This window comes from Aspergillus nomiae (genome assembly GCF_001204775.2).
Source record: "Aspergillus nomiae NRRL 13137 chromosome Unknown contig00174, whole genome shotgun sequence".
Taxonomy (NCBI): Eukaryota; Fungi; Ascomycota; class Eurotiomycetes; order Eurotiales; family Aspergillaceae; genus Aspergillus; species Aspergillus nomiae.
Window position 1 is genome coordinate 50,574 of NW_015378229.1, and position 10,683 is coordinate 61,256.

Sequence of the window (10,683 nt, forward strand, 5' to 3'; positions counted from 1 at the left end):
ACTTCTACATGATTGTCTTCCGCGATGGTGTGTTATCGTTCTCTTTCACCGAGAATCCCCATGCTTCGAATGTCCGGAGAAGAATCGGAAAGCTCCGTGACTATGTGTCACTTAGTAGTGACTGGATTTGCTATGCCATGATGTAAGCACACCCTTGATCTGCCTTTCCTTCCTATTAAGCCCATGCATGTTACCTTATGGCCATCTAGCTACCTGTATGTGAAATCCTAATGTATGGCGCAGTGACGATATTGTGGATAGTTTTGGCCCTGTAATCCGCGAAATTGAGGTCGAGTCCGAGGCGATTGAAGATCTCGTCTTCATCGCACGCATGGATGATTTCGAGTCATTCTTGCCACGAATTGGTGGCTTGCGCAAAAAGGTCATGAGCTTGATGCGTCTTTTGGGTGGCAAGGCGGATGTTATTCGAGGTTTCTCTAAACGCTGCAACGAGCAGTATTCAGTGACGCCGCGTGGTGACATTGGCCTTTACCTAGGAGACATCCAGGATCACGTAGTGACCATGATGTCTAACTTGGCCCATTTCGAGAAGATGCTCAGCAGGTCACACACCAACTATCTTGCGCAGCTGAACGTGACAAACCTGGTGTTGGGAAACCACGTCAACAAGATCCTCAGCAAGGTGACCCTCATTGCCACTATGTTAGTTCCCATGAACCTTATTTGTGGTCTTTTCGGCATGAACGTCACGGTCCCGGGTCAGGGCCAGGAAGGCCTTGCGTGGTTCTTTGGCATCGTCGGTGTTATCGCGGCGGTAGTCATTATCAGCGGCATTGCTGCTCGCTGCTATAAACTTGTATAAGGTTAAAGTTTGGCTTTGCCTATTCAGAAACCTATGGGCTGTCAAAAAAGAGTATTCGCATGCGTATATAGACTTCTGAATTCATTACATACCCATGACAAATTCTTGGGAAATATTATAAAAATGTCCGTAGCTTTTCAGGAACCCCGAAGGTGGCTGCTGTGGCTGACTGGCTGATGTGGCGCAGGCCAGCTACTCGGAGGCCGCAGGCAGAAGAAGGCCTCCATACATACTGAAAGCCAGAATGAGTCCAACGCTGTCAAGCGCAAGTACTCTGTAAATAAAGTCTAGCTTCCGAATGAGCTTGACTTTGTTCGTGGATGACATTTTCCCCTGCCACCTTGCCTAATTTTCGCTTACGACTCGGCAAACCTCGGGTGTGAGAGGAAGTCGTCGTCTCGTCGTTATTAAGCCTTCCTTGACTCCTCTTTCTCTTCGTCCTTTTATATTACCCGACCCGGAGCCGAATATCTACTGAACTGTCCATGCGACCTAAGCCCGCACCTTGGTTGTGCTGTTTTGCTCCACGCATCAGCGCAATTATTTATTACTACATAGTCTCTCTGGCTCTTTGGACCACAGATTTAGGCTATGCCGCAGATCTCACTTCTCTGGCCCCTGAAATCCATAGTAACTTGACCATCAACGACGGTGACTCACATTTCCCATTCCCATTGGGGCCTTACAATGGTCTAGTGATTGAAGACGATGTGAACGACGCTGGGGATCTACGAGGTCTAGATATTGTCCGCAGGGCCCCTACTGGGGTCTCATCCCTAGACAATAATCAATACCAAAAGGGCGAAGTTAAATTAGGTGAAACCCAGTGGTGGTACTTCTCAAAAAATTCTGTAAATGGCAAAAATACCAATAAGATATCCGAAGAACCAACTAGCGACAACTCGAAGCATTTGGAAACGGTCTTCATATCTCTAACGGCATGTTCGAAGCCTAGCTCCAATAAAGCCGATTCTGACAGTGCTCAGAACCTGCCGCATCTAGAGGTCTACATCTCTGCATCTGAATCGCTCCAAAAGCCTGGTCCTGGGCAAGAGAGGTCGAATCAAACTAAATACCTGGTCGAAGAGGGTTATATGGGCACCACCGTGGAAGCAGAAGGGGATGTTTATATCGGTGTTGTTGCACATAACAGCACTGAACATTCTGGGTCCTACAGCTATGAGCTTGCGGCATCAGTTGATGCTTTTTTCCACAGCCTCGCGGATGATCCGGCTTTCCTGTACTTCGTGGATTCGGATATGCACAGTGCTCTCTTCACCACGGGCAATCTAACGGAGGCAGAACAGGACTCTCAGAGCTACAGCAACTGGATGGGCATGGCACCGTCGTACACAATGTTTGCGAATAACATTAACGATACAGCCATCTCAGGCTTACACCATTCCTCCTGTGCGCTCGATCGATTCGCTCAAATAGGCAAAGGTGATCGTAACATCAACGCAAGCATGACGAGCAGAGGCCCCGGCAATAAACCCAAGGAGCAGTTATATGTCACCGGGCTCAACCAAAGTTCGACATATGAAGGGATTTTAGCCCTGGATGGCAATTCTACTGGTTCTAGAAACGGTGTTATTGGCGGCGGTGGGAAAATATGGAAACCAATCACCTTCTCAACCAAAGCAGGTAATTAATCTCCTTTCGGCATATTCGGGGGTGTTCCAGTTAAGGTTACTGACAGAGAAAGATGGCAATTGTGCACTCCTCTACAACCTGTCATTTTGCAATGAAGTGGCATATGCGGTGCCTTCGAACCCGACTTTTACCTTGGACAGCCTCCGTTCAATCTACGATGATAATGCCGCTGCACTGTATAAGAACTTTTCTTACTCTTTGGAGCAGATCCAATGTAATGCTACAAATGAGACTCGATTTTCTTTGGCAGTGGGATGCGATGACTGTGCCCGAGCATACAAACAGTGGCTATGCGCCGTAACCATCCCTCGGTGCGAAGACTTTTCAAGCACTGGCACATTTCTCCAGGCCAGAAACGCTGGACAGAAATTCATCAACGGAACCTCGCTCAGTGATGACCACACACTGCGGTTGGATCCCTCGACGAATCGGTCCCGAAATTTGCTGATCGACAAAGAGATCCGGCCAGGACCGTACAAGGAGATTCTTCCCTGCGAGGACACCTGCTACGATCTCGTCAAGAGTTGTCCCGCTGCTCTGGACTTTCGCTGTCCGCAGGCAGATGGCTCTCTTCTACGTACGGCAAACGCGGTCCCGACGATCTTGTCACCTGCAATTGGGTAGGCGCAGCGTACTTCATGGGTGGTGGAGTTAAGATGATTCCTTTGCGGTCGGTTTTATTTGCACTTCCAACTGTTTGGCTTTTGTACTGGGCATTTGACGGGTAGCGAACTAGTGCTATGTATGTATAGCGTGGGTCATCACCAATCTTTCTCAATCGGAACTTCGTCATTTGGTCAATTCTGTTCAGTCACTTGTTAGTGTCACGCCATATGTTCGTGTAACCAGATCCCTTGGCCAATATAATTCTTTCTGTTTACAGCTGTTTCCTTCGGCGTGTCACACTGTCTATATTTAACTAGACATGGTATCTTCAGGCCAGGAAAGACAGCAGATAACTCGGACGATAACTAGAAGCGTTTATAGATAGGGTACGAAGAAAACAGCATTTTAGGTTAAGGGTACCTAAACATCATTAAGTAGAATATCTTCTCACGACTTAAGCAGTATAGGAGCAGGAAACAACGCCGGGCCCACCATGGTATCTATTGAAGCGCCATTAATCAAAGATCATATGTAAGGGAATTCGTATCTATTTGGCTCTCCGTGGAGTCGGAGTCCACACATTCTTCAGATTCGATGAGGATGACTCTGTCGGCCGAGGAGTGTTCCCCATACGATGTAATAGTTTTTGTGCCGCTGGAGTCAACAACTTGCTTGACCCACTCCTTCCCACTGTTGCTCTGCCAGGCATGCGTAATCCAAAGTCTAGCCGGGGGCTACTGGCGAACCGCGGCGTCATGGTAACCGGGGATTTAGTCTCTTGCGCAACTTTCTCCGCTCTTTTCTTTCTCGCAACGCGGTCTACTACACGATGGTGGAGATCCTCGCGCCTTCTGTTCTCCCTGATTTTAAACGGATTCGGGGTTTTATCACTTGTCCCCAACAACCGAAGGTCCTCTAAAAAGCCCGCATGGCTGTCTTTCGACAAGTTATTTGTTGGGTAATCTGGTTCATCTTCATCCACGAAGGCGTATCCATTCACTCGTGGCGTCTCACTCCCACTATAGCCCGCTTCTGAATCACTGGGGCGGGGGCGTCCGGCAATAGCGTCTTTAATAGCTGAAATTGATGGAGAGGGAGGAAGCGCGCCTCCATCTTGTGTAGATTTCAATCCCTCATCTGGTAATCGGGTATTCTGATACACCACTCGCTTGGGCCCTGCTCGTGAGGATGCTTCTGCTTTTTGCTGGAGTGTCTCAAGAGTGTCTTCAACAGACGAGGGCGTGAACATGAGAGAATTCTCCGATCTGGCCTTCCATGAGTCCGGTTTCGCGGGCCGAGAATCAAAGTCCTTCTTAGTGGCTAATTGCTTGTCCTGATAAGGGTTGAGACCCTGTTCCTCGACCCGTTTTGCTTCCCTTTGATGATGGGCAATCTGTCGCGCGGACGGGATCTTGTTGCCGCTCCAAATCCATGCATATTTTTCACGACGTTTCGTATTCTGCTTATCTAGCAGCTTGTTGAAGGATTCGTTATCTTCACTGGTATATTTCGCCTGGAACTCGAGCAGCCCGAGATTGGACAGGTTGGAAGAATGATTATCTTTTAAATGCTGGGCCGGTGATGAAGAGGCCATGGACATGACTGACATTGGCGTATCCCCACCCCAACCCGTAGGAGTATCCCCTACATGCCTTATTTCTGTACGGTTGGTTGTTATTACGGGATCCGACGGTTCAGAACGGTTCCGAGCTCTTTCTGGAGTCAACATCAGGTCGGTAAGTCTTCTCTTGGACGTGGCAATCCATTCTTCGTCCCTCGAGTCGAGTGCTTCGAGGTACTCTTGCTTCACTTGCATCTCCAGAAGCCCCGGGAAGTAATCTCGCGCAATGATGCCAGATAAGGTATTCGTATAGACGTCTTCATCGAGGACAGTAGTAGGTCGTTTGATGCGTTTCGGGGGGGGAGGGGGCATTAGACTGGTTTCGATATGGCGCTTAGCCAAAGCTTGCGACGAGGAAGACATTACGGCGAGGGTAACCGAGAGCCCAGAAAGAGCAACCCAAAGAAATATGATTTCGGTCAGTTGAAGAAACCTGTTAAGAGCACGATACTAGATGGGTGGATGGATGTGTACATGAACAATATAGAACAGAGAAAGAGCGGCAGAAATGAGGGTGAGGCGGTGAGCATTGATAAGCAAGTGACGACATTTTATGAATCAGCACTCTGGTCTCTAGGTAATCCTCAGGGTTCCTTTATCTGGTCAAGTAAATTTTTGGATATGACATATAGTATCCTATTGAAACAGGTACACGAATTTCTTCTTGAATATACAATATTTAGTCGATGACGCTTTCGCTTTTTCACTGTCCACCAAAATCCGGCCAGAAAACCCGCAGAGCAGCCCAGTAAACCATCCTCCTCTATATGTATACTTGTTATAACGAGACCAATCCGTATTTACCAAAAGATGAACTTTCCAAGCAACAAGGAAATGCAGAGAAGGCACAATGTCTGCAAATACCCAAATACAAAGTAAAGAACTTGCGAGCGAGTGCTATGCAACCAAAACCCATTCGCAGCCTTTTCCCAATTCTTCATACCAGAAAAACACCTTCCAGAGATTTTTGTTCCTGTGGAAAAAGTAGCCGCTCAGAATGCAAAACGAAAATATTGAATAAATCGCAGATGAGAAAAGAATGAGTATAGAATGGCTAACAATTGCAGAAGGACATATTGAAAGGAATAACGACGAAGAAGGAAAAATTGCAGAAAGAACAAGTGAAAAGTCATCACGTCGTTGAAGAAGTCTATCGGTGATTTGTATGGAAGTGTGACGGAGAGCAAGGTGAAAGAAAAGAATATCATGTCCAGGTTACACTTCGGGACTAGGTAATGGTGCAACTACAGCACGTTAGCTGAAGTTGCGGAAGATGGAAAGAGCGAGTACGATGCTCTACCCTTTCGCCGATGCGTTCCTCTGATAGGGACTTCAGCCTTGGTCGCCTCTAGTTCAGATATGGATCTTGCCCGATCAAGAATAGTAGGGCCCGGATTTGGTATGATCCCAGCAGATTCAAGAATCACACTGCCATCAGCTCGAAAAGCAACCTGAGTCTCAATCTCTCTTGCTAGGCTTTTCGTTTGACGATGGTAAGAAGACGACTCTGGTTGTCCAGGCCCGGAGGGCAGAGAGTGATCACTTGAGGCGGTTTGGTCCGTCGCGGACAACTCCCGGCTATTTGCCAAGCTGTGCACAAGCTCTGGAACACTAGTGGTCGAGACGGAAGAGCGATGCTTGCGGACGATTGATGCCGCACGGGATAAGATTAGGCTCTCTTCAGAGTTGCATTTGCTGATCGGAGAGAAACTACTCCGGGGAGAGACAGGCTGTTCCATGGGTTGGATCACTCCCTGTGAGCAGAAGGAGAAGTGCCGATCTGATTCAGCATCACCTGCCAGGTACTCCTCATATAAGACATCATGGGTCAAGTGCTTTCCTAGGGTCGATGGAAACATTGAAGAGCTGACTGGTTGGTAATAATCGTTATTCCGCCGAGAGCCGCCTTCCTCAATTTCGTAACTTGTGGTGGACGGGGTTAAGGAAACCTGCGCGCTAGGAAACAAACGAGGCGGACTGGGCTCCAGATCCAATCCAGGAACTGTGGACGTACTCAAATGTGCAGCCGGGAGCAGGTGAATTTTGTTGGCCCCATTCACCAGATCGACCTGGGAACCCGCGATGGAAACGTCAACTGCGTCCTGTTGTGGTTCATCAAACGAATTACGAGCCCAGTCGAAGTTACAATTCGACTCTGCTGCATGCTCGTAGCAGTAGTCAATATCGGCATCCCAAGATTCATAGATGGTTTCATATGTTGCTCTTCGACGGATGGATGCTGTTCTCCTTACCGTTCCACCCAGTTTTTGGTCGTGTGGCGATGCCTCGGGCTGACGATATTGAGGGAGCGTAGGAGAGCCAAGAGCCTCAGAAACCTTCTTCGACAATTCTTCGCTCACGTATACGGTTAGATTAGACTTAGGCCTGACTCCAGAGGTGCTCTGCAGTTCAGTTGGAGGTGAGCTTAGCCGAGACTGGGAGCACGACTTGGTTTTCTCTATACCAAACGCCAAAGTTTCCCTTGAATTGGTAGCCTCCTCTTCTTCTGGAAGGACATCAAGATCTGAGGATATGTTGGTGAATGACATGGACGAAGTTCTGAAATCAATCGTGTCTTTTTGAGCGTCGGGAACGATGGCCTGCCCAATGCTCGGTGGGAAGATGCTTTCAACATTCATATGGAGTAAGCGGCCTTCTTGGGCTTCGTCATCGCCGTTTGAGAAGACATGTTCTGGGTATGTTGATGGGGACGACAGACCCAATATCTCATCAATGGCACGAGGAGCTGGTTCAGATATTTCTGGAGATGCCGCCAACCCGGGCGGCGTAATTGCACCGGCTCTGGGATACGGCCGAGAAAAGTTCTCACAGACTCGTGACTCCCTTCTTAGCCTATCATCTTGCTGCTTGGGGCTCGTTGCTGATGACGATGTTCCTGGCGACCCAGGAGGGCTAATCGGAGTGGGAACATCTTGGTCCCTTGCAATACCTGCCACACAATTGGCGAGGTTCTCAGACGAGAAGTCACGGAAATGAAGATCTTCCGCGCGGATACCCTTAAGTCCTGTGATAGGTCTCTGAGAGGCACGGATGGCGGAGAATTCAGTGACTAGGTCATTTTCCCGGGCCCTGTCCATTGCCTGGAAATGCGATGGACTCGTATGAGTTAGGTGGTGGAAGTCAAAGGGATCCGAGATAAGGGTTTTCAATTGTTCATCTGCAACATATTAGTTATGAGCACCAGATTATGCCATTCGCGTAAAGGTGCGCTTACGAGCATCGCTCTGCCGCGACCTGTGGTGACGGCTGAAGAGGTCTGAGACCTCAAACCGGGATTTCTCACGCTCCATTTCATCCTCTTCATCCAGCGTGGCAACGATGTTGAATTTACTTCCCTGGCGACGGAGGATACGACTCCCACGCGAGAAAAGCGATTTGGTCATACTCTCCTGTCGCTCCGAGCGGACACCGGCCGAACTAGTCCGTTCATCTTGAGATGAGGGCAGGGAAGCAGCATCCATAGATGTCATGGAGGAGGCGGGGGAGCGGCGTGATGATGTGGTGGAAGTAGTTGTATTGCTCCTGGAACGGCCACTGAAGACCGACAGACGTTTTGGACTCTGGGTGTGGGCAGTTGATCGAGAGCGGATATGAACTGAATGATCAGGAACGTCATTGTTGGACACTCTGGTGCTGGGTTGCTCTGAATCCGCCATGGTCCGGGGGGCAGAGTTGGAGGCATGCATAGTAGACTGTTACCGCAGTCCAATTGGCGAGGTCGATGGGGGTGTAAATACAAGTCGATAGTCAAGCATGTAACTGCAATATGGCGGTCCTGGCTAGGACCATGGTAGAGGATGATGAGAGCGAATTGAACGATGAAATAGGTTAAGCTGGCTAAGGATCAGGAGCAAGAGGACATGACACCTCCAGGTGAAAGAGTTTCTGAAGTGTTTTAGATTTAGATTTAGATTTTAGGGGCAAGGCCACTCGGCGAGGCAAGACTGAATCATAAATTTGGGGTTAGGAAAATATGAAACGAAGCAACAATTGTCACAACAGAAGAGAAGACGCATGAGATAATAGGGAAGTGACTCTAGCGAGTAAAAGGATCGTGATCGTGAATACAGAGGGGAATAAAGGTACCTAGGAGAGAAGCTGAGTGAGGGACAGTAAAGGAAAGATGGTGGAGGTTAGAATCAATAGATAAACAACAAGCGGATCGATAAATGGTTAGTCAATGGATGTTCTGGGGGAGGAGGAGAATGACAAGGACAAGAATAAGAGGAATTAAGGGAGGGAACTAACAATTATTAGTATAGTTCGACGGCTAGAAAGGATGGAGAAAAACTATCCAAAACAAAAAGAAAAAAAATAAATAAATAAAATTGGGACGGATGTTACTTTTGGTTTTCCCTTTTTTTCTCTGTATTTATTTTATGCTGGTGCTGCTCATACATTTTGGTGTAATTTTATTTTTACTTTAGCGCAGATTCCACGTTCTGACAGTTCCAAAAGGCACAGACTAGTTAATTTATTTTTTCCCTTTTTTTTGCCCCTTACAAAGCGGACAAGTCAATTCTGAAATGACATATAACGTTTTAAATACGCGAAAAAGCAAAGGAAAACAAAAGAAGGAAAATAGAAGGGGAATAGAACGGAAAGTAGAAAAGAAGTTACGGTACGATTACGCACCGAACTTTGGGGTACTAACAAAAAGTGTATTTTATATCTACGGACTTCTTTACCAAGGATCCCAGTAGTTGCTCTTCAATTTATGGACATCCCACGATAGAGGAAGAGAAAACCCCTAAAAAAGAAAATGAAGAAAAGCAAAAGGGACAAGGGAAAACACCGAGCACCGCTCACCGAGCTGCATGTCGTGGAGACGATCAAATCAGGAGACTCGGTTTTTTCCTAGTCTATTGAGATTATGGAGAAGGAGTTGTTCGCACGGACATCCAGGAACCCAGACGCGCAGGACGCAGGTACTCACAACCGCGAACTCAGGCCATAAAACCACAAACCTATGGATCTAATTGTCCCGTGTTGCTGATCGATCGGAATTGGTGTTTACGGACTCGGGACCTGGGAGTCAATTCCTCCCCCCAAGGATTTTGACCGGATTGAAAACTAGCGCTAGCCAGACAGACTGACAGGGAATACTACTTTTAGCCTCGGTAGCTACTGTGTATTACGTTGCCTTGTCTAGGATTACCCTGAAAGGATTGCAGATGGAGGTCTAGTCTAGTATATTCTATCAGCTCCTAGTAGACAGGGGATCGTGAAACTGGAAATAGAAAGAATCATGTTAGTTAGCCACGAGCGATCCCATACGGGGCTCCCCGTTGGGTAAGTATCGACGGTAGATAAATGGGGCTTGATAGATTAAACATAGGCAACTAGTGACCATAGATAGAGACGATAGAAAAAGTAATGGATCCTACCTTCCACTTCGGACGGAGTACCACATGGAGATCATAAAAGATGGGCACAATGGCCCATCTAGCATCTACATGGAATCATGGATAGTTATGGTTTAAGAAAGCATATTTAATAACCAAATAGAACAACCTGCGGAGTATGCCGGCTTCCTCCCCAACATGCTCTAAACTTTCAACTTACTACTGGCTGCGTATACGAAGTAAGTGCTTGTATGAATAACAATCTAAACACCTGTCATACAGTATATTACTGCATAAACCACTTGCCAGGCACTCGTCTAATTGAGAAGTTCCGAGGAAAGGAAGAAGTACCCAGCAATACGACTGTCAGGCACCAGATCGTCATTCGCTTACAGACGCGGACCCATTCCAACGTCTCTCCACTGGGTTTCCTACTACGTAGTTTGGACGCTAGACAATGACATTAATGGGTCAACTTCCCTGCCTGGTTGAACTCTATACCTGTCCAAGCGGATCCAAATGCGTTAGCAAATTAGCAGTACCGGTAAGAGTTAGTATTGTTGTTGTTGTATCTAATGCAAGTCGTGCAGGGAACTGAATTATTTATTTTTTTT

At 47.5% G+C, this 10,683-nt stretch overlaps 3 protein-coding genes across 3 annotated transcripts; 1 reads left to right on the plus strand and 2 right to left on the minus strand.

Moving 5' to 3' along the window:
• Nucleotide 1: 1 nt before the first annotated feature.
• ANOM_006202 (MID1 family protein) lies at nt 2-3,438 on the plus strand (the record flags this gene model as incomplete). Its single annotated transcript, XM_015551459.1, has 5 exons — nt 2-142; nt 244-886; nt 1,011-1,092; nt 1,287-2,467; nt 2,529-3,438. Coding segments are annotated over 4 exons (1,860 nt in total), but the record flags the coding sequence as incomplete, so codon positions are not given.
• Nucleotides 3,439-3,629: 191 nt separating this feature from the next.
• On the minus strand, nt 3,630-5,066 carry ANOM_006203 (splicing factor ESS-2 family protein; the record flags this gene model as incomplete). The annotated part of the gene is made up of 1 exon (XM_015551460.1): nt 3,630-5,066. One exon carries the CDS (start codon nt 5,064-5,066, stop codon nt 3,630-3,632), a length of 1,437 nt encoding a protein of 478 aa, XP_015405999.1.
• Nucleotides 5,067-5,947: 881 nt separating this feature from the next.
• On the minus strand, nt 5,948-8,410 carry ANOM_006204 (uncharacterized protein; the record flags this gene model as incomplete). Its single annotated transcript, XM_015551461.1, has 2 exons — nt 5,948-7,881; nt 7,939-8,410. The coding sequence occupies 2 exons, from the start codon at nt 8,408-8,410 to the stop codon at nt 5,948-5,950; spliced, it is 2,406 nt and encodes an 801-aa protein (XP_015406003.1).
• Nucleotides 8,411-10,683: the final 2,273 nt, after the last annotated feature.